General features: G+C 41.3%; 2 protein-coding genes across 7 annotated transcripts in view; one reads left to right on the plus strand and one right to left on the minus strand.

Moving 5' to 3' along the window:
- Nucleotides 1-11,743: 11,743 nt before the first annotated feature.
- On the minus strand, nucleotides 11,744-18,934 carry BBS10 (Bardet-Biedl syndrome 10). Of its 6 annotated transcripts, none has more exons than XM_089517947.1 (4): nucleotides 18,677-18,934; nucleotides 16,892-17,040; nucleotides 13,921-14,053; nucleotides 11,744-11,993 (listed from the first exon to the last, which is right to left on the minus strand). In XM_089517947.1, the coding sequence occupies exons 1-3, from the start codon at nucleotides 18,865-18,867 to the stop codon at nucleotides 14,028-14,030; spliced, it is 366 nt and encodes a 121-aa protein (XP_089374073.1). In that variant the 5' UTR covers nucleotides 18,868-18,934; the 3' UTR covers nucleotides 11,744-11,993; nucleotides 13,921-14,027. The 6 variants fall into 6 exon arrangements, with proteins under 6 accessions (XP_089374073.1, XP_089374071.1, XP_089374070.1 ...); XM_089517944.1 differs by having other exon boundaries at nucleotides 11,749-11,993; nucleotides 15,139-17,040; nucleotides 18,677-18,917; XM_089517945.1 differs by having other exon boundaries at nucleotides 11,744-14,053; nucleotides 15,139-17,040; nucleotides 18,677-18,917.
- A 711-nt stretch (nucleotides 18,935-19,645) lies between these two features.
- Nucleotides 19,646-23,215, plus strand: part of LOC149317632 (squalene monooxygenase-like) — a 48,898-nt gene continuing 45,328 nt past the window's right edge. The window contains exons 1-2 of the mRNA XM_089517950.1: nucleotides 19,646-19,971; nucleotides 21,543-22,241. Coding sequence (XP_089374076.1) covers nucleotides 21,957-22,241 — 285 coding nt within the window. The 5' untranslated portion in view covers nucleotides 19,646-19,971; nucleotides 21,543-21,956. The remainder of the gene's footprint in view (nucleotides 19,972-21,542; nucleotides 22,242-23,215) is intronic.

Raw genomic sequence — 23,215 nt, forward strand, 5'->3', positions numbered from 1 at the left:
GCTCCCATTCTTTCTCCCAATTATCTAAGGTTTTTTTTCCAAATCGTTATTTTGTCCATTTCTTTTAATTCTAATATTTTTCCAATCCATTCCTCTATTTTAGGTATCTTTTCTAATTTCCAATATTTTGCTAAGGTGATTCGTGCTGCTGTTGTTAGATACAGCACCATTCTCCAATGGCTCTTTTCTATATCTACTTGCAAATCATGCATCATATTAAGGAGGTAGGATTCAGGGGTATTTGGGAATTTTATATTCAGGATCCGTTCCATTGCTTTGTGTATTTCTACCCAATATCTTTTTATTTCTGGGCATGACCACCAAACATGGTGATATGACCCAATTTTTATATGGCATTTCCAGCAATTTTTGTCTGGTAAATTATAATTTTTTGCTAACCTTAAGGGTGTACAATACCATCGGTTAATGGTTTTAAGATAGTTTTCTTTTAGATCTTGTGACGTTGTGAATCTGCTGGATTGTTCCCAAGCCCTTTCCCAGTTCTCAAACAAAATAACATGGCCTAATTCCTGTGCCCATTTTACCTTGGCATCAGTTACTGTCTCTGTTTCTAATTGTCTTTGTATCAATATTTTATATATTTTTGATACTTTCCCTGTGTCTTTACCCCAGATAATTTTATCTGTGGGATTTTGTTGTGTTTCAATTTTCCCTTTTCTCATGTCTTCCTTACACTTGGATTTGATCTGATGATATTCCCACCAAGGTATTTTCCTTCCTAATTCTTCTATTTCTTCTCTAGATCTTATTCTATTCTCGCCTTGTGGTTCTAATATCAATAATTCTTTATACCTTATCCAGTTTTCTGTATTATATCCTTGTCTGAAAAAAGCCTCCTGTGTTGAGATCCATTGTGGTATACCATTGTACATTTTTTCCTTAATTACATTCCCTGTTTTTATCAGTGGCTGCCTTATCACATGTTTTTTAAATTCTTTATCATCTCTATCTTTACCATATCCTATATATGCATGCCAACAGGGATGGAGCCAGGATTTTAGGAAGGGGGGGGTCCAGACTAAGTGCCACCATTATAATGTGGCTTGGGCGCAGTGGTGCAGCAGCACGTGCCATTCATTTTTCTAATGGAAGGGGGGGGGGGGGTCTGGACCCCACAGACCCCCCCCCCCCCCGGCTACGTCCCTGATGCCAACCATATTTTAGCTTTACCGCTTCTAGTTCTAATACCTCTTTTTCATCCAGTTTTATCCAGTTTTGGATCCACAGCATCGCACATGCTTGAGAATACAGTCTTATATCTGGTAAGGCACCACCACCCTTATTGATATCTTTTTAAAAATATATTCCATTTAAATCTGGCTTTTTCCCCTCTCCAAACAAATCTTCCTAATTCTTTGTTCCATTCTGAAAAAATCCCATTATTCGTCACTATAAGCAAGTTCATAAACAAAAAAATCAACCTTGGCAGAATACTCATTTTTATAACCGAAATCCTGCCTAATAGGAAACAGGATTTTGACTAATGGTGCTAAGTAATCCCTTTTCTTAGTATAGCAGTACTATTTGTACTTTACCAATAGGAGATAAGATGTTTGAAAATAGGCCATTCCAATGAAGTTTATATTGTAAGCTGCCTAGAGAACCTTTGCAATTAGGTGATCCAAAAATAGCCAAAGTAAATATATTTTATTAGATCTTTAGAGACAGAAGTTCAAGCCAACAGACAGCTGAATAATGAAGGCCTATTTATGCAGTTATTATAAAATGTATGTCTTGCTCTTCAGCTAAGAGATCATGGAGCAGCAAAGTGATAGAATGAAACTGAGAATAACAAATTGAAATTCAGCCATGTACAAAGTGTAGCGGAATGCAGCTGTAATACAATGCAATGGGAAAAACAGAACGTAGACAAATTACCAGATTAAAATCAGCAAAGTGACATTTCAGAAAGTCTGAACAAAGCATGGTTTATTGTAGTTTGGTGAGATACTTATAATTCTTTGGAGGGAATTCTAATGTGTTTGTAGTTTGGGAGAGCAGACAAGAGCCCTCCAACAGAGAATTCTAAGTACCTCAGTGAGCTGCAAATCCCAGGATGGAGCCATAACAGTTAAAGTGGCATCAAATGTCTGTAGCTGTGTTCCAAGCACCTTGTCCATATGCATACATTGAACAAGCTGAAAAGTATTACAACATGACAAGATGGTGCACACACTTGCATTTTGTGGTCCTGCAGAAACCATGGCAACTATCTTTTCTCTCATATTTTTACTGTTCTTTATCTTGTGCTTTTAAATAATGTTCTAAATGACTGTTTCATTATTTAAGTTCCATTATTATCAGTTTTATCCTGCTCTTTCATGATGTACGTCACCCTTGACCACAGGGCAACTCACAAACGGAATAAATAAGATAGCACATTCAGTTGCTCAGTCCTAGGAAATAGGCATACCTCTCCTACTTTTTATTTAATTAACCTTTTGGCTAAAAATAGGAAGGGGCTTTAGTTCTGTTTCTATTATACAAGTCATCTTGCAAGGCCTCTGCAAGCAGAAAAGGATCCAGTCTATTGTACTCCTCCCTACACCAAAATACACTTTATAGAGATTTGGCATCACCCAGGGAGGGCACTCATTCCCCCCCCCCCCCCAGCCCCACATTTTCTTTAGATCTAAGAGGTGAAAAGGGTGTGTGTGTGTGAAGAGCTGTCATTTTCCTTAGAAGATGAAGTGCCTGCGTTATACTGTGTTAGCTTTCTTTCTTCAGAGGTCCTTAATTTGATTCAGTTCTTATATAATACCCATTAATTATTCTTCTGATGATAACTTCAAAAGCACTTCATAAGCATGGCATAATCTAGCAAAGCCCTGATTTCTTAAATAGATATTATTCTTGAAATAAATGTTTGCCAGAATCCTCTATCACAGTCTACCTTAGCTAAGGTTACATAAGACTCTCTTATCCATGCGAGATGATGATGATGATGATGATGACGACGACTACTACTACTACTACTATTACTATATCCCACCCTTCTCCTAACATAGGGACTCAAAATGGCTAACAGCAAATATTTTAAAAATACAATTTAAAAACAATACAAAATTAAATAGTATTAATAATACTATCATTAATAATAGTATTAATAATACTATTAATACAATAAAAATCAATAGTATTAAATAGTAAAATAACAATTTAAAAGCAATTAAACAGTTTCAAAAGTTAAAAGTTATGAATTAAAATATAACAGGTTAAAAACAGAAACCTTAAAATTTAAAACACACAATATTTAAATGCCAGCCCTTAGCAGTTTGAGAAGAACTGACAGCATAAGAATGTCTTTACCTGCTGCTGAAAGGGTAGCAAGGATGGAGCCATCCTGGCCTCTCTAGGGAGGGACTTCCAAAGCTTGGGAGCAGCGACTGAGCCTGAAAGGCTGGTGGGATAGAGAGAAGGCCCTCTCCGGATGATCATAGGAGTTTATCAGACAAGGGGAATTGGAAGTATAATCCAATGGCAGTCTGAATGCAATCATGGGGTTTAACGTTATTGTGTGATAACCCACTACACACAAATTCGGGCAATGGGAAGTCAGTCCGAATGCAATCATGTGGTTTCACATTATTGCATGATAGACTGCCACACACAAATTCGGGCAATGGCATGCTATTTTCGGGCAATGGAGAGCCAGTTCAAATGCAATGTGTATCATTTTGCCATTTTATATAAGAGACACTATTTTACTGTGCCACTGTACTGAGTGGGACTTCAGCAGCCATGGATTTTGGTATCCACAGGGGTACTGGAACCAAACCTCGGTGAATACCAAGGGCCCACTATATATAATTCCTGTAAATGCTACTTCATTCACTAGCACTTATTACCAAATATACAGTACATGCATAGGTTGAAAGTTGTATTTCAAGCTATGATTAAAACAAAACTACAAAGTTGAGGGGTCTTGTAAAGCTATAAATAAAACATGTTTTCCTCTTTCTTTTTTTAAAAATTCAAATTATTTATTACACTGTACATATTACAAATTATACAATCCACATTTCATAATATGCTTTTCTCCCCTCTCCCCCTCCCAAAAACAGCATTGAGGGAAATACATTCCAATCAAGTTAACAATCATTATCGGAGATGTGGAAAATATCATTAATTATATTTTTTACTTCTTCATACCCCATTTTATCGTCCACTTTCTTAATCACCATTTCCCATTTATCTTTCCATGATTCTTTATTACTTTCCCCAATATATTTAAGTTTTCTTTCCCTAAGGAAATCAAATAATATGTATTCTTTTATATATTTAAACAAATAAGACTTATTCCAATTTGATTTGTTTTTCCATCCATAAGCAATCACTGCATGAGCAGCTTTTAGAAATTGTTTTATTACATATCTTTGATTACTATTTAATTTTAATTCCCCTAAATTGAGAGCTAGACAATTTTCTTTGCTTAATTGTATCTCTATCCCTATTATTATATTTATCTGTTTCTTAACCTCTGTCCAAAATTCTTGAACAAATGGGCATTTCCACCACATATGTATGTAAATTCCCTTAGCTCCACATCTGTGCCAGCATTTTGATTGAAATATATCATTTATGAATGCTAATTTATGTGGCGTTCTCTTTCTATTGATTAAAAAACCCCATAAATGTCTCTGATGTTGTGCCTTATCTGTAGCCTGAAATTAAGAATCCAAGTAGTCAGTTTTTCCTCCCCTAGGTCTTTAGAAATTTATCCATATTCATTTAATAATAATAATAATAATAATAATAATAATAATACATTTTATTTATATTTTCCCGCTTCTCCCAGTGGATCAAAGTGGGATTAGAGTCAAAATATAGAGAGCAGCGATACACTACAATGCAAATACAATTACAAATAATTCTAACAACAGTTCTTAAAAACAGAATATAAAAACAATCTTCTATCTAAAAACATGCAATATGCTGATCCTAATTAACATCTTGAGGTAAACTTCTGTTAGGGAAGTATATGGCGTTAACAGGCTGAACAGCAAAGTTAAAGGAAGACGAGAAAGATGCTTAATATCTATCTCGTCTTCCAGTCACCCTGTTAACCTGAAAGAACCGAGGATTGCCCCAAACATACCACTGACCCTTACTTTGCTCCTATGCAATGCCAGATCGGTGAAAAATTAATCCCATATTATATACAATCTACTGGAAGAACAGGATGCTGACCTGGCTTGCATCACAGAAACCTGGCTGGGGGAGGATAGCTGTGTGACCTGGGCAAAAGCCCTCCCAGCTGGGTATACGGTGAATGAGCAGGTTAGGGAAAGTGGGCGAGGGGGAGGCGTGGCCATGGTCCATAAAAGCCACATCATCTTGACCAGGAATCCGGTTCCAAAACTGAGACACATCGAGTGCATTTACCTGACTCTGAAGGCCAAGGACAGTCTGGGGATTCTGTTGGTCTACCGTCCACCCCGTAGCCTAACAGACTCCCTGGCCGAGCTGACACAGCTGGTCTCGGAGCTGGTGTTGGAATCCCCTAGGCCCCTTGTTCTGTGGGACCTCAACATTCCCTTCGAGGCCGGTTCATCACATCTAACAGGTGTGGCTCGGCTGCTCATGGACTCCATGACAGCCATGGGCCTGTCCCAATTGGTCTCAGGTCCTACACATTGTGCTGGTAATAGACTCGATGTGGTCTTCAGCACGGACCGTGAACATCCGTGGGTGGAAATAAATGATATTTACCCCCTGTCATGGACGGATCATTCTCTGGTCAAGGTAGGACTGAAAGCCACAACCCAAAAACCCCTTGGGGGTGGAGGACCCATTAAAATGATCCGCCCTCAAAAGCTGATGGAACCCAAAAGGTTCCAAGAAGCCCTAGAGGGTGCTATGTTTGGAAACAATGGCAATTCTGCCGAAACCCTGGTTGAGAATTGGAATACGAACCTCACCGGGGCAATAGACAGTATTGCTCCCAAGCGTCCGTACCTGCCCACTCCAAATAAAAGATCCTGGTATACTAAAGATCTTCACCAGATGAAGCGGGCTGTGCAACGACTAGAGCGCCACTGGCGGAAACATCAGAACTTATCTGACAAGAAACTCCATGAGATGTTACGCTCCTACGGAGTGGCAATCGATGCAGCAAAGAACTCGTTCTGTGCTGCACGGATTGTCAGGGATGATGGGAGTTGTAGCTCTTCACCTCTGGCTCTAACTCACCACCTTGTTATGCAGCGGAGCTGATCAGCTTTGATCAGTGATTAGTGCTTTTCTCCAAAGCTGCAGAGTTTCAGAGAATAGGCTGAAGACCCTGGCAAACTCTCCAAGCCTTCTCACTCTTCTTCCTCAGAAGTCTTCAAACTTCTCCAGGATCCTGCTGGCTCTTGTGTCTTCACTCAAGACACCAGACAACTCAGTAGTCTTATATAAAAGATCTACTTTATTCTACTATATACATAATACTATATGCCCTACAAATCACAATCTCTACAATCTCCAATACTCCAACTATATCTCCAAACTACCCACACAATATATTGGCAAACATAGCAATTATTATAGCCATTGTCAAACACCACCCACTAGTCAGTTTCCACCCAGTGGGCGTGTACATCCATTTTGATTGGCTCACATAGTTCAACCCATACCCATCATTTCACCTTGTACACTTAATGAATCTCAGGTGCTTCCAATTGTACATTCTACAATTCTGTCCTTGACATTCAGGACTTCTAAATCACATTAGCTTTTTCACCTGTGTGGCTTCTTAATTGCTTTTGCTTAGTCACTGTGACTTTCACATACATGTTTTATTTCTTCTACTGTATATCCCATGTTGCATTTTCCTTAACATGGATTGCATCAGCAGAGTCTCGTCCAGCAGAGCTGTTCAGGGTGGTTAGGGAATTAACTCAACCCCCGGCCACCCTGAACCCTTTATTAGAGCCAACTACAGCTTGTTGTGATGCTTTTAATGACTTTTTTGCTGATAAAATCTCTCAGATAAGGGCTGATCTTGATGCCGGTTTTTTGACAGAACCTATAGCAGAGGCATCTAGTGACTCTGGAAACAAGGTTATTCTGGATCGTTTTGAGTTTGTCAATACCGAGGACGTGGACAAGCTCCTTGTTCGGGTGAAAAGGATGACTTGTCCTCTCGATCCTTGCCCTTCTTGGCTGACCATTCAGGGAGGAGATGTTATAAAAATAGCATTACATCTTATAGTAAACACATCTCTTCGGGAGGGTAAATTTCCATCAGCCTTAAAACAGGCAATAGTCAAACCACTTTTAAAGAAACCCTCCCTTGATTCCCTGTTGATGTGTAATTATAGACCGGTCTCTTTATTACCATACTTGGGCAAGGTGATTGAGAGGGCAGTCGCCTTTCAACTCCAAGCAGTTTTGGATGAAACTGATTATCTGGACCCATTTCAAACTGGCTTCAGAGCGGGACACGGAGTCGAGACTGCCATGGTCACCTTAGTTGATAATCTCCGTCTGGGCATCGACAGGGGAAACGTAACCCTGTTGGTGCTCTTGGACATCTCTGTGGCCTTCGATACCATCGACCATGGTATCCTTCTGGAACGCCTGAGAGAGTTAGGTATTGGGGGCACTGCGCTCCAGTGGTTCCGATCCTACCTCTCGGGAAGGTTCCAGATGGTGAGGCTGGGGGACAGCTGCTCTCGAAAAAGAGAGCTTACATCTGGCGTCCCTCAAGGTGCCATTCTATCCCCCATGCTGTTTAACATTTACATGAAGCCGCTGGGAGAGATCATCCGGAACCATGGAGCACCATGTTATCAGTACGCTGATGACACCCAGATCTATCTCTCCATGGCTCCGACTGATACAGTGACTAAGGATAGCCTGCCTGAGGTCAGTAATGGGCTGGATGAGGGAAAACAAACTCAAGCTGAATCCAGAGAAAACAGAGGTACTCGTGATAAGTACCCCAAGTCCAGACAGGGAAATTTGTCATCCTATCCTTGACGGGGTCACACTCCCCCTAAAGGATAACGTTTGCAGTTTGGGAGAACTCCTGGACTCATCCCTGCAGTTATCATCTCAAGTAGATGCGATGGCCAGGAGTGCTTGGTACCAGCTTTGGCTGATACGCCAACTGCATCCCTGTCTGGACCGAAAAGACCTTGAAACAGTAGTACACGCACTGGTAACCTCTTGCTTGGATTTCTGTATTGCGCTCTACATGGGGCTACCTTTGTACCAGGTTCGGAAGCTTCAATTGGTTCAAAATGCTGCAGCCAGATTGGTCGCGGGAACTTCAAGATCTGACCATATAACACCTGTACTAAGATCTCTCCACTGGCTGCCAATTAGCTTCCGGGCGCAATACAAAGTGTTGGTCATTACCTATAAAGCCCTATATGGCTTGGGCCCGAGTTACTTGAAGGAACGCCTCTCCCTACATAATCCGCCCCGAACTCTCAGAACAACGGGAAAATATTTACTAGAACACCCCAGAGTGAGATTGACATCAACTCACCAGAGAGCCTACATGGCAATAGCTCAATCCTATTGGAATGCACTCCCGGAAGAGATCAGACTCAGTCCCACATCGGAAGCCTTTAAAAAGGCACTGAAAACCCATCTTTTTCAGTTAGCATATCCTTCCAACTCTATCTAGAGATATAACACCTCAATAAGACCAGGATGCCTAGCCAAAACTGATAGCGTGACTGTTTGATATATTGTTTTTAAGGTTTTTAATCTGTATGAAATTTTTGATGTATTGTATTCCATTGTATTGTAATATGTTATAGCTATGATATGTGAACTGCTTTGATCTGGAGGAAAGGTGGTATACAAATGAAAGATTTATTTATTTATTTATTTATTTATTTATTATTCTTTATAAGGAGTCAGGAGGGTATGCTAATCGAAAGAGGTAAGTTTTCAATGCCTTCTTAAAGGCATCCAGAGTACAAATAAGTCGGATATCTTCCGGAAGATTGTTCCAGTGTGTGGGGACCGTAGCTAAAAATGCTCTTTGGTGAGTAGTTGTTAGCCTCACTTTGGGATGTTCAAGTAAATACTTCCCTGTTGTTCTGAGAGTGCGGGGCGGATTGTGTAGGGAGAGGCGTTCTCTTCAAGTAACTCGGGCCCAAGCCATGTAGCCATGTTGAAACTTTATCTCCAAGTCATTAAAATCTTTCCTGCTAAATTTGTGTGCATCAGGCAAAGAAGTGGAAATGGGAACCCTAAATAATAATAATAATATCCACTAATAAAACCACAAATAAAACAGAGTTTAAATTATCCACACACACACACACACACACACTTTCATTTCATTACTGGCATGAACATGGACATGTTCTTATCTCAACAAATGTGTATTTTGTATTCGTGTGGCCAGCTTGTAACCATTGCTTCTCTGCACTTAGCAGCCCACTCAGCAGATCCTAGCAGGTAAAACTACATCACGTTATCTGTACCTCAGTGTATACACGCTAGAGGGCACCATTATCCATTCAGAAGGAGAAATGAAAAAATTTGCAAAGGTAATGGAAACTGGCACAAACCCTGTGAATTAAAATGTTCTGTGTATTTGAAAAACGAAATTGACTGGCTATTTCAATAATGTATGACATCAGGGTAGTTGTGTCTATGTCTGTTGGCCTTTGCCTGTTAGCTGAGATCCTGTTTGCTGAGTTCTAGGGACTGGGGCTGCAGCTATATAGAGAAGTAATGGGTGCTAGCTTCTCCCCCAAATAAGTTTCTGACTCAGTTCTCTCATTACATTATATTGCAGGCAAGGCATCTTACACAATATTGGCATAACTCATATACCATGTGTGAAGGATAGACACAGGTTCATTGATAGTTGAGCCAATGCCCTGAGCATTGTTATTATCTAGCAACATCCATAAGAGGCATCATAATGGGCACACATATGATTAGGGAACAACTACATCTAGCCTATTTGAGAAATGAGGTTTTCTCTTACTGGCATGGTGTGGGTCTTACCAGCTAGAAACAGCAGTACTGGCATCTGAGTTGTTATGAACAGATGTCTTTGCACAGGGGTAGGCAACCTGCGGCCCGCGGGCCGGATGCGGCCCGGCAAGGCCTTGGGACCGGCCCCAGCCTGGTCCTGCCGCCGATTGCCGCCGGGGCCTTTGGCGTCTCGCACGAGGGGCATGGTGGGGCAATTGTCTATAGAAGCCTCAGAAACATGCATTTATATTATCATTTTTTTTAAAATCAGCAAATTTTTTCACGCGTCCTCCATTTTTTATTTAAAAGTGCCCTCCATTTGAAAATTTTGTCCTACATTTGTCCCGGTTTATTTATTTAATTAATTTTTTAAAAAAATATTTAATTATTTATTTTTTGGCTTCGGCCCCCCAGTTGTCTGAGGGACAGCAACCCGGCCCCCGGCTCAAAAGGGTTGCCTACCCCTGTCTTTGCACATAGTAGACTGATGCTGGAGTCAGTCTGGCTCCTGGCTCTCTGGAGCCAGCCATTGTATATAATGAGATTTCAGCATCCATGGATTTTGGTATCCACAGGGGTTTCTGGAACCAAACCCCAGCGTATATTTCTTTATCCAGAGATTGTGCTATAACACTTGGAGGCCTGTGGTTCTTGGCTGCTTTCAGTCAGATTGCATCAGCCAACAACATTTTAATGCAGCACAATGACCCTTCACAGTTGGTTTTTTTAAATAAGCTGATCACTTGTTTATATTATCTTTCAGGCTTATCATTTTATTTACAGCAAGGTTGGCTTCTCACCTGGAATCTGCCAGTGCCAAAGCTCTTGGTATTACATATAAAGATTTTTGCTTTATACTTTTAATATTACTTTTAAATTTTACAGCACACTATTCAAGCTTTAGTGACTTAAATTTTGCAAAATATTAATCCCAAATCAGCAACTAGCCCGTAACATCACGTCTATATTTATAGGTACAAATATAATACTTGAAGATGCTATTAAAGCATATTCATTGTCCATCAGGCCCACAGTCACAATCTTGGGGTGGGTGGGGAAGATTCACATCTCAGAATAGCTGTTGCCCAATATCCGCTGTTATGCTGCTGGCATATTACTTGTGCAGACAAGTATGTTTCTATATTACCTGTGCCAGCACACATTTCATGACAGTCAAGTGAACATCACATGCAGGCTGCCTTACATTCTTACAGTAAGAGGAAGTACAACAAAAAATGCAGGAGGGGGAACACTGTTATTTTGCAGAATGGTAAATGTGAATCTGTTACCCAAAGTGGGATTTTATGAGGAAATCACATTTCACAATACTTCTCTGAAAGTTTTTTCTTCTTCCAGAAATTATGAAAAAAGAAAACCATGTTTTTCTTGTTTGACTGCCATTTTCTTCAAGGCACTTGGGTTACAGAAATCAAAAATTCTCGTTTACAATTATATGTGTGTTCATTTTGGAGCCAAGAAAATGGGCAATTTCTCTTTCTTTTTTCCTGAGGTGAATAAACACTGTTCTGAATGACAGTGTATTTAGACTGCACTCCTATACACATTTACTTAAGAGCAAGTCTCACTGCTCTCCATGGAACATAGTTCTGCATAGTCAAGCGTATGATTCTACTTTTGAAAGCGTCAAGTACAAATATACGGCCTTACAGCTGAGGAAAGAAATGACCATAATGTTACAAGTAATAAGAGAAAACAGAGGCAAACAAAGTCAATAACAACATCCCTTGATTACTGCTATTAAATAAGGAATAGGTATTTTCATGACCTTATTAAAAAATAAACAAAACACAAACTTAATCTATGATAGACTGATGAACTGAATCAATTTTTTTTATCAAAGTGGCAAGACATTTTTCTTTAATAGTGTGTCTACTATAACTTTACATAATTTATAAAGATGTAGATGCTAGGGCACACAATAATGTAAGGTAGATGTTTGTTGTTTGATCCCTTTAAGATGTACTCCTCTCCTGATTATTTTAGAGCCCAAGTGTTTGCTTGAAGCACTGGAAAACCTGAGAACACAAGACCGTTAAATAAGGAACAAAAACTATCTCCAGACCCTTAACATCTTTCTTTGTTCGTATCACCTATTAAGAAATGCAATGCATTTCAGACTCAAACCTATGAAGTATTTGACCAAGAATGTATTCAACCAAGTGTTAATCAGGACAGTCTTTCCTCCTTCCATTAAAACTTGTCACAGGACAAAGTCAGTGCTATTCCTGACTGGCATATTTATTAAAAAATGATAAGCATTCGAAACATAGAACTTCAAATGAACTTTTTCTCATTCATAAACAGCCTATTGGCTCCCATGCATTATATTCTTGGTCTGCAGTAGACTAAAAATGAATTTATCTCCTCTACTCACTTGCTCTTTCTGGACAGCTAAGAAGTTGGAACTTGTCTGTTTTGTTTGTTATCAAGTTTTTGTGTCTTCTACTAAGGTTTGGACATTTCAGGGGTATTTGAGCCTACTATGCTCACCTTTTACAAACAAGTGCCTGAATTTTCAGTGATAAAGACAGAAGGTCTTTCCAGACATATTTTGTTCTGGCTCTATTAGAACGTGGTGGTAAAGGGGAGCAACTATGCTTTTTGGCATTCAAAACAGCCTGTGAGATAGCATTCCTCTTCTATATTCTTCCTTCGAAATATAAGCACATGAATTTGGATTCTGTATAAAACCTGCTATCAGATCACTTAACTTTGCATTTCTCTTTTGAATAGGATTTATCTCTGCCTCCTGAAACCTTTCTTTTCCTTATTTCAATCTGTGACCTTCCAGAAGCTTAAAACTAACTTTTCACTTCATCACCTACATTACCCTTGGAATTTACTCACAAAGAATATCCCTGTCTTGGATCAAAATCTGGTTTATCTTTCTCCTTCCTATACTTAGGCATACAAAGACACTTTAACTAGATAAATAGAGGTTTCATATATTCCCACTTTGCTTGGCTAGAGATATCTCATCCATAGGGTCGCCATGGGTCAAGATCGACATGAAGGCAGTTAACAACAACAACAACATTTCCAGTTAGTTTAGTCTCTGAGTTTTAGGACCATTACATTACAAGATAGACTCTAACTACTGATAACCAACTAAGCACATTGTTTATTTTAATCCCTTCAAAATAAGATGTTCCCCTTTTCTCAGATTCATAATTCTTAATAAACTTCATATTTTGAAATTATTTTCATTTTCTTAGGTACTCTAACACTATCAAGATGCACAATGCACTTTAAAAAAGTAATTAATCCATTAAAGATTGCTTCCCCCATTTCACTGATTAGTTCAGAGTTTGCCTGATGTACTGGAAAACTTCAGAGAACATAGTTGTTGAAAAATGAGGAAAGTAATATGCCAAATTAGGCTGTTTATATGGCATAGTAAAGGTGGGAGAAGAAAGTTTTAAATGTAGTTTTGCATTTAAAAAACAAAGCATTGTTTCACAAACATAAACGGATATTGTAGTAACTCTGAGTCTATGGTCCAAAAAACACGGGCCAAATAAGGCAGCTTCCAGCTGCTTTGGGGGTGTGGTGTTTACATGACGCATGCCCCCGAAGTGGCCAGAAGCCACTCTGTGCTAATGGGGAAAAACCCGGCCCAAATAAAAGTGGGCCACTTTGGGAGCAGGCGGTCACTCTGGCTGCTCCTTCCAGGCCATCTGCTTCAGCCCTAAGTCTCAAAGGCGGCTATGTCTTTGAAATGTTTCAAAAAGTTAATCAGCAATGTTATGCATAAAGACAAGATAAATTAGGCAGCTGGAACTGAGATACCAGTGAACTCTTAATAAAAAATATATATATAATTGAAAATTTCCCAGAATAGTTCTAGAAATCATATAAACTTACAGGCAAAAAGTTCAGGTATACTAATAAATTACTGGAACAATTCACTAACAATTTTCATAGGCTCATTCTCTCTCTCACCTGTTGTCTCATGGTGCAATGTAATGTAACCTTATATTCACACGAGGGCTTTTTTTTTTTTAATGTAACAGAGTTTTCTATAAGCATTTATTTAGAGAACAAATTCATTATAATCTTCTGTCAAGCAGCTTTTCTGAAAAATAAATTAGTAATTATTAACACTACTTTTGCAAATACAAGTAAAAATACTGACATTTACGATTTCATCCAAATATAATAGACAAAAAATATGAAAAAAATTAACATTCAGCACTTAAAGCAGGATTTTATTTATGAACAATAAATAAACAAATAAAAACAGTTATTTACCAGTGAGCAAAGTTATATTTTGTAGATTAAACTTTGCAGCATGGAAAAGCCAAAAGCACACATGGGTCCCTCAGAGAAATGAGTCCTGAGCCTGTGGCCTGAAACAGATGGGCCAAATAAAGTGGCTTCCGGCTGCTTTGGGAGTGTGGTGTTTAGATGATGTACGCCCCAAAGCGGCTGGAAGCTGAACTGGTGCCGCACCAAGCTGGCAAGAGCTGGCTGCCAGTTTGAGACCATGCAGGCCGCCCGCTACAGGAACAGGCCATGCTGTTGCTGTGGAATTGGTCCGGCTGGAGCAGCCAGAGGCCACTTCTTCCAGGCCATCTGCTTTGGTCCTGAGAATTCCTGACTCTGCTCTAGATGTAGCCCCTTCTCTTCCTAGTAACTACTTTTGCTAAGAGTTGAAAGCCACTGAGAAGGAGGTACATATAGTCATATTTCTGTGATGTCTATCCCCTTCAGCCTTCCCCCTCTCTTGGTTGTGGAGCTTCTAGAAATCTCAAGAACTGAGCTCTCATGTGATGAGATTCTCCTTGTATGAAATGTATCTTAACCAGGCAGACTCTGTGTAGTCCAGCTTTAGTATAAGAGGCTAATAAGCAACACTTAAGAACTTTTTTAAAAAAAACAACAAAAAGTCAAAGTACCTCTTACAGTTCAATCCAATACATTTATACTCAAGAATAAGTCTTGTTGAGCTCAAGGGCCTGGTAAGCAAAGAGTTGCAGTCTCGGTGCCTTACATTTTCTTATTTAAATTTACATCTAATTTTTAGTAAGAAATTTTGGGAAATCCAAGAAAACTCAAGAAATGCACTGCAATAATTCAGGACCAAGAAAAATCTAGTTACAATGCCTAGCCCTAGCAATCATTAAGCATACATGGATGACCTGCCTAAAGGAAGCCCACCTTTACGTTTCAGCGTCTGAGTTACTCTCTTCAGGCTTTCGAGGTAACCTTTTAATGCCAATAATCAGATCAATGCTAAGGAGTGCAGCTGCACAATGAAGAACAGAAACTATTAACTGATATTTACAGGAGACTGATTCTAAGTATTTTTGATTTGGCAGAAGCTGCTGGTTATTCCTGAGGGCAGTGGTGACTTCAAGACAGAGCTGAGGGAAAGCACTCCTCTTCTGTGTCCTACAGAGTGTTTTTGGAACAATGAGCAATACATCAGCAATCAGAGTACAAAGCTCAGATATCATCTTTGGTGAATGGCAATCCTTTGCATAGCAAGACAAATAATAATGCAATAGGATTTCAAAGACTCCGCCTACTGGCACAATTGATCCCGTCTTTACATAAGAGTTACTCTGAATATAACTTTTATTATTCACTTCACATCTAAATGAAACATCATAACCTGGGTTGCTGGTACAACTTTCTTCAATGAACAGTTGCCCAGGTACATTACTCAAGTTGATCCTTTCCTTTACTTGGGTATAAATAAGCTGGTCATCTTCCAGAAATTCATTCTCAGCCACTCGCAACATTTCTTTTGTATATTTGCCGTTTTGGGACGATGTCAGTAAACCATCTTCATTTTCAGAAAGCGTTTCCATTTTTAGCTCATAAGGCACCAGTTCCTTGGTGATGGCTTTATCATTACTGCAATCACTGTGCATTCCCACAAAGTGCTGCTGCACAGCTGGGCTCTGCTGATGATTATCCACAGCGTTTGAAAGATTATGATTGTCAGGTTTTGAATTACGATGCTCCGTCGGATGGATGGCTGTAAACATATGTTGTAGCATTTTGAATGCTCCGTGAAAAGCACAAGCATGCTGCTCAGTAAGCCCATGTACTGGTCCACAGAAAACCACACTACAGGGCCGAAGGGCACAGGTTCTTGCAAAGTTAATGTGAACAAATCTTTTGGTACCAATTTGTAATGGCTGGCAAAAGTTTGCTACTGCAGTTTCAGTGATTTCATTGCAAATATTGCCTAGAGATGGCCTAAACGGGGAAATGTTGGTGATTCTGCATATAAGGGAGATTTCCTCTGCTGACAGACACTCTACAATACACATGCCACTGTTTTTTGCACAGTAATGAACAGTCTCCTGTTGTTTTACACTTGACAATAGTATTCTGATGCTGTTGTCCTGCATGTGCTTCATTAGAGCTTCTGTCCTTTTCATAATCCAGAGTTCAGATACCTTGTATTGATTTTCACCGTTTATGGCAACTTCTACACCCAACTCAGAAAAAGTAGAGTGGATAGGCTCCGTTATTACAATAACCTTTCTGTCACCATCTGCAGGACAGTATACAGCAAAGTCTCTAGGAAGAAGAAGACCATCTAGGATCTGTGAACTTGAAACAGGCAGCCCTGTCACAGAAGTATGCAGCTCAGGAAAATATTCATCTACCAAAGGCAGTACTTCTTTCCTATCTTTATCAGCTGTAATTTTGAAGAAGAAGTCACAGGCCAACTGGCTAAGAAATTTCTGCCTATTATATCCTACATTTCCACCGAAATAGGGTTCTAGTACCAACCCCAATGTCCTCCTATTTACTTCTGTATCAGAAACAGTAAAGACAGTTAGACAATGCTTTCCAAGTTCCTGAGTCACTATGTGGTCCAGGATGTCTGCTTGGATCACGGTAAGAGACCGAGAAATTTGCTTCATTCTGTAACATTTTTCTTTGTATTTACCTCTTCCTTGGATACTCTCACAAAAGGAGGCACTACTTTTTTCGCCAAGTTTTTCGAGCCCTTGGAGTAAAGCTGAGAGTAGGATAATAAACGTTTTAGCGCCATCTCCAATCAGATCGCAGTGCGTGGAAATGCAAGATATCATCATTCTGTGAAAGACAAAAACATTCAGTTACAAAATAGTTGATTTTAAATATTGGTTTTTGCAACTGTCCAGCAGAAAAGAACAGCAGCCAATCCCTTGATAACCTTCCTGTTTATACTAAGCTCAGCGTTCTTGTCACATGTAATAATCAACTATTATTTGGAAGGAATGAGCCCATATCAGACACAACGGTCATTACTTCTCCCTTCTATCTGCAATGCTGAGGAGAAGGAATTATATAAACTGACTGTCAGTTTTGTTTAGCGGATTCTTGGTTTGTTGTTGTGTAAATAAGGAATTGTGGTTTAAAATAATCTTCAGTCTAGTTCATTATGATAGTTGTCTAACAGTTGGTTAGAGACCATTTAAAACCATTTAGTTGCAGCTTTGCAACAGGCCAGAAATCGGCTGGAGTTAGTGAAATTTTGGGTGACTGGTCTTTTTGACCCAATTGGGGCGTGTATGCGAAGTGCTGAAGCCTTAGTTCTCCTTATCCAGAAGATTCAATTACTTTGATAGCAGAGGCTGAGTCTCCTTTAGCTGGACTTCTGAAATATTCCAAAGCCCCCAAACCTTTCTATTTCATGTGTGGCTGCGACAGAGACGCCTTCGCTTCCTGACGGTTCAGTGTACAAAACACTGTATAAAATTACCTCCAGGCGTTGTGTAAAAGGCGTATGTATGTGAACTGTCAACGAATCTTCTGCTCTGAGTTGGGTCCCATCTCCAAGACGTTTCTGCAAATGCAGGTATTCCAAAACCCCAAAATAAAAACAGAACAAAACGAAATAAAATAAAACATCCCCAAATCCCCAAACGCCTCTGGACCCAAGCATTTCTGGCAAGGGAGGCTCAAGCTGTATTTACGCAATCTCTTTTGTGGAAGAACACAAAAATGCTAGCGATGTAAAGAAAACAGTACGATTCTTCTTCATACAATTCAGTGGCAGCTACTGACTTAGACGGCTTCCAAGTGGCTCCGGAGAAATCAAGGAACCGGGAAGGAGAGGCCCAAGAGAGGAAGGTGCCATGGTTTGGGTGCCTCTGGATTTGCTCTATGGCCAAGACCTGGGTGTTTGTGGGCCTCCTTGACCTGGGGTTTCCTCTGCCTCCCATTTTGTGCCCACAAGGCTCTGGCGATTGCAGCCCTATCAACAGAATGACAGCGTTTCCCAAGCGTTCTTTCGACCTGGTCTCCCAACATCTCCAGCCAAGAAGTTCCTGCTTTCAATGCTCATCTGCTGCCAATCCTCTCCCTCACGAGGCCGTTCATCGTTCTCCAAGAGCCTTCCGCGTGTCTTCCAGCGCCTGGGAACTGTAGTTCTGTGAGGCATTTAGCCTTCTCTGGGGCCACAATGGACTACAGTTCCCAGGATTCCTTAGCACTGAGCCAGGGCTGCTAAAGCCGCCTCAGACTGGGTCGTTATTTCCGCAGTGTGTTTTGGAGCGCTATTACTACGATTACTGATAATCATGGCATTATTTGGCATTCTGCGTCCAAAAACGGCCTCAGATGTGCTCCATCGTCTCCCTTTTTTTCCTGCCACAGATTGCTTCGACTTTTCTTACAGTACAGAAATAATGGCGTTTGAGACCCACCGCTGTGGCATTCTGGGAGTTGTAGTTTTAGGTGGCTTTACCTGGCCGTCGGGGACTCCAGGTTGAGGGCCTGAAGCACCCGCTGCCCGTCCCGCGACAGAAGCATCTCCCCAGTCGGGCGGCTCAGCAGCACTTGCCCCCCTTCGGGACCCAGAGAGCCGCGGACGACGGCGGCGAGGGCCGCGGCCTCTTGGGCCACAAGGCCTAGCTCTACTCGCTTCGGGGTCGCCATGGCAACGGCGGCTGGTCCCCCGCGGCGGACGCAGTAATGGGCGCCGAGCCACGCCACGCCCCCTTCATTCTTCTCAGCCCTGATTGGTTCGCGGAGATGCACGGACGGTGCTGATTGGCTAAGCCCCGCTCCCTTGAATTCTCCTCAGGTAATTCCCTCAGCCGTTAAGGGAAGGCGATGGCAAACCTTCGGCTGAGGGAATTACCTGAGGAGGGGATGTTTCAAAATGACACTCTCGCCCCGTAACAGAAGCCATTTTTTACTCTTTTATACGCATCTTCCCCACTTTTTATTCCCGTCTTTCCCAAACTTTAGTTCTCCAGGTGATTTGGACTCCAGCTCCCAGAATTCCTGACTGTTGACCAAAATGGCCGAGGCTTCTGGGAGTTGAAGTCCAAAGAACAAAAGTCTGGGGACCACTCTTCTATAGGCCCTCACTACTCTTACTGCGCATGCGCCAATGAGGACCTCGCCCTGGACCCCCGTTGCCATCGCTACCATCCCAGCCTCCAGCCTCACTATGGCAACAAGAAGCCGTCGCCCCTCCCACCTCCCTTCTGATAGCAGTCATCCGTCAGTCAAACAAAGAATCAACCGCGCGCGTCATACGTCACATCACACTAGGCTCCCGCGGTCCCTAAAACCCCGCCTCTCTCCTCTTCCCATTGGCCCGAGCGCCATAAGACCATCTCAGCATAGCGCCTCGGATTGGCCAGGAAGGGGATGAGTTGAGAGGCGCGCGCCGGCGCCAGAGCAAAGGCGGGGAGGAGGAGGAGGAGCGAGCGGGGTTATTAGCATAAACCCCGCCCACTTCTCGAATGGCACTCTGACGTCGCCCCCCTCCTTCCAGTCTTGGCTTGGCGCCTGAGGTGAGAGCATCTCTCTGTTGCTCCTCCATCTCTTAGCTGAGGCTGAGAAACCAGGCAGCAAGGGAAAGCCCTGGCTCCAGGTGAGACAGCCCTAAGCATCCCCAAAGAAGACTGAATTCGTATTTCCTTGCCAGGGGAAAACCAAAACAAACCAATTCAGCCTGGTCACCTTTCCTTGTTTCAAGAAAGAAGAGTAGAGCCAAAGCCATTGAAATAAAACCCTTCAGCCTCCCATGTATGTATATATGAACCTTTATTTGCCTGTGTTTTTTAAATTGTGAATTTTACATAATGGCTTTTTTAAAAATGTAGATTGTTTGACCGTGTCTTTTCCTTTTGGGTTTTTTTCATATTTAAAATTTAATTTTTTAAAAATCAAATGAGGCATTTTAGATGCAGGTTGTTTCAATAAGTCTATTTCTCATCTTTTAAAACTGTATGTGTGTCCTTTTAAATTGATGCGTATTTTAACTGATGATGTGTTTTAAATGATGACTGTCTTTCTGACAGAGAGGCGGGGTAAAAAGTAAAGCTTATTATTATTATTATTATTACTTATTATGTGGTGTGTCTGTTAATTGTTGTTGTTCTCTGCCTTGATCCATGGGGAGGAGCGGGTAAGAAATAATAATAACAACAACAACAACAACAATAATAAAAACCTACAATCTTGTCCCCAAAACCTGCCCTCAACTTGTAAATGAGGTCGACTTGTAGTCAAGTATATATGGTAAACCGTATTGTCCTGACTAGGGGTGTCTCCTCCTCCATCCATGGACAGAGGCAGGTAAGAAATAAAGACCATGATTATCATCTGTTGCTTCTGACTTAAGGCGACCTTAAGGGGATGCTATGATGGGGTTTTCTTGGCAGGCTTCTTCGGAGGGGGTTTGCCATTGCCATCCTCTGAGGTTGAGAGAGCGTGACTTGCCCAGTGTTATCTAGTGGGTTGCCATGGCAGAGCCAGGATTTGAACCTTGGTCTTAAGAGTTTGTACTCCAATGCTCAAGCCGTTATACCTTGCTGATCATCTACACTATAGAAATAATGCAGTTTGACACCACCTTTAAGTGCTATAGCTCCAGCTTATTGAATCCTGGGATTTGTAGTTTTACAAGGTCTCTCTATCCTTCTCTGCCAAAGAGTGCTTTTGGTGCCTCACAAAACTATCAGTCCCAGGATTGTGTAGGATGGAGCCAGGGCTGTTAAAGTGGTGTCAAACTGCATTATTTCTCCATTGTAGAAGCACCCTAGATTAGACCCATTTAATAAATGGAATCGACCTACATGTTCGTTCACTGTTCAGCAGTGGACTGAATGTGATTTCCTTAGATGGGAATAACCAACATGATTTTATTTATATTTATTATTTAATTTGATTTATATATGACTTTTCTCCCATAAGGCATTAAGAGTGGCTCAAAAGATGCCAGCTATAGTTGGCCTCATTTTTGGTTGATGTAAAAGTTGCTCTGAGAGCTCTTCCAGCTAAAGAAGTGAGGCTATACATATTTTAAACAAACAAATGTCAAATGGAAGAACCTTGCCTTACAAAACCTGTTTTCCTGGGGCAACTTGTCTAGTCAAACATTCTGTTTCCTAAAAAGATCAACCAGATGCCCTTGGAAAAGCAGGGCATGATCACAATTGCTCTCTCTCTTTTTTCCCTAGGTAAAGGGAGTCTCTAAAAGATACATAGTGAACATTACCAGCATGATTAAGAGCCGCACTGCTATTGTCTTGATGCAATCTTGATATATGACTCTCTTAAACATACACTGTACTCAGAATCATTTTGTTTTTCAGGGCACCTCCTGTTACTCAATGAAAAGTTAAGAGTCCTAAGAAGATGAGTACTGGCACAAATCAACCGACTGGTGAACAGACTAAAACAAATGATATCATTTCCAGAGATACATGTTGACCTTAAAATGCATGCCTGCAATTTTTTCCTGGTGCCTAAGCTGAGAAACTTCTTTTTATGACTAGAGGGAGTTTTGTTCTGAAAGTCTTGCAGTTTGGCAAGTGCTTTGACTTTGTACTACTCTTTTTTATTTCTTTACACCTCGTGTTTGAAATGAGGGCTTTGTAATTTCTTAAAGCGTTTTATCAACCTTGTGTTTGGGTGAAGAAACGTACTACTCAGGAGGCATTATTTTACAATAAGAGTTGTAAAAGAAAACCTATTGGTGACCAAGACAAGACAACGCATCCTTCATAATGTGGACTTTCCTCGGCATCGCATCTTTCATCTATGTCTATAAGAAATGTGGAGATTTGTTGAGTTACGCCAACAAAGAGGTGCTAATCTCCATGGTTGTGTTCTTCTCTTTTGGTCTACTTCTCTCCCATCGGTATCGGGCGTGGGGGCTCAAGCAGCAAAAACATAGGCAAGCACATTGTGGGATGCTTTCCAAGTTCCTTGCTACCATACCGCTCATTGGCTTTTTTTGGACTAAATCCCAAACTGGATCCCCAGAGGTGCTACAGCCCAAATCCAGGAAGGTAGGTTCATTCATGTATTCTCTTTCTGACATTTCAAAATAGCCAGCTTGCTCCTTTCAGAAAGACTTGTTACTAACATTCTGGATTTTTCATAATGGAACATATCCTTAATTTCAAGGAAGCACACTGTGGTCCAAAACACACTGCAGAAATAATCTGGTTTGAGACCCCTTTAACTGCCCTGGCTCCGTATCCCGCCCTGAAGCCAGTTTGAAATGAGTCTAGATAATCAGTTTCATCCAAGACAGCTTGGAGTTGGAAGGCAACCGCTCTCTCGATCACCTTGCCCAAGAATGGCAACAGGGAGACCGGTCTATAATTGTTTCTCACCAGGGGGTCCAGGGAGGGGTTTTTCAGCAGCGGTTTAACCACTGCTAATTTCAATTTAGATGGAAATTTTCCCTCCCGGAACAGGGCTCCGACGGCTTCAGCGGGCCTTCCAGAGGCCCGATGCGGCCATCGGAGCCCTCCTGGAGGCCGAAGTCTCGCGCAACCTTGTTTGAGGTCGCGCGAGACTTCGCCTCTGGGCGCCGCCATTTTGGGCGAAAAAATGGCGCCGAACTCTCGCGCGACCTCAGCGCCATTTTGGGCGAAAAATGGCAGTGCCCAGCGTGGCTTTTTGCTGCTCTGGGCGCCGTTATTTTTTCGCCCGCCGGAGGCGGCAACCACCCCCAGGGGCCGCAACGAAGGCCTCCGGGGGCCAGATCCGGCCCGCGGGCCGGAGGTTGCCGACCCCTGTACTACACTTAGGGTGAAAAAAAATGAAATGCACAGATATAGGATGGGGAACACCTGGCTTGACAGCAATACATGTGAAAGGGATCTGGGAGTCATAGACGATAAGTTAATCATGAGTCAACAGTGTGATGTGGCAGCTAGAAAGGTCAATGTGATTCTAGGCTGCATCACTAGAAGTATAGTGTCTACATCTAGGAAAGTGATAGTGTCATTATCTTCTACTTTGGTCAGCCCTC

Source organism: Sceloporus occidentalis, unplaced genomic scaffold (genome assembly GCF_023333645.1).
Source record: "Sceloporus occidentalis isolate IW3139 unplaced genomic scaffold, rSceOcc1.0.p SCAF_3, whole genome shotgun sequence".
Taxonomy (NCBI): Eukaryota; Metazoa; Chordata; class Lepidosauria; order Squamata; family Phrynosomatidae; genus Sceloporus; species Sceloporus occidentalis.

Coding starts and splice junctions, on each gene's coding strand:
- BBS10 (XM_089517945.1), bottom strand. CDS start 18,867: ATGGCGACCCCGAAGCGAGTAGAGCTAGGCCTTGTGGCCCAAGAGGCC. Junction 17,041..18,676: donor CTGGAGTCCCCGACGGCCAG/GTAAAGCCACCT, acceptor TGTCTTTCACAG/AATGATGATATCTTGCATTT.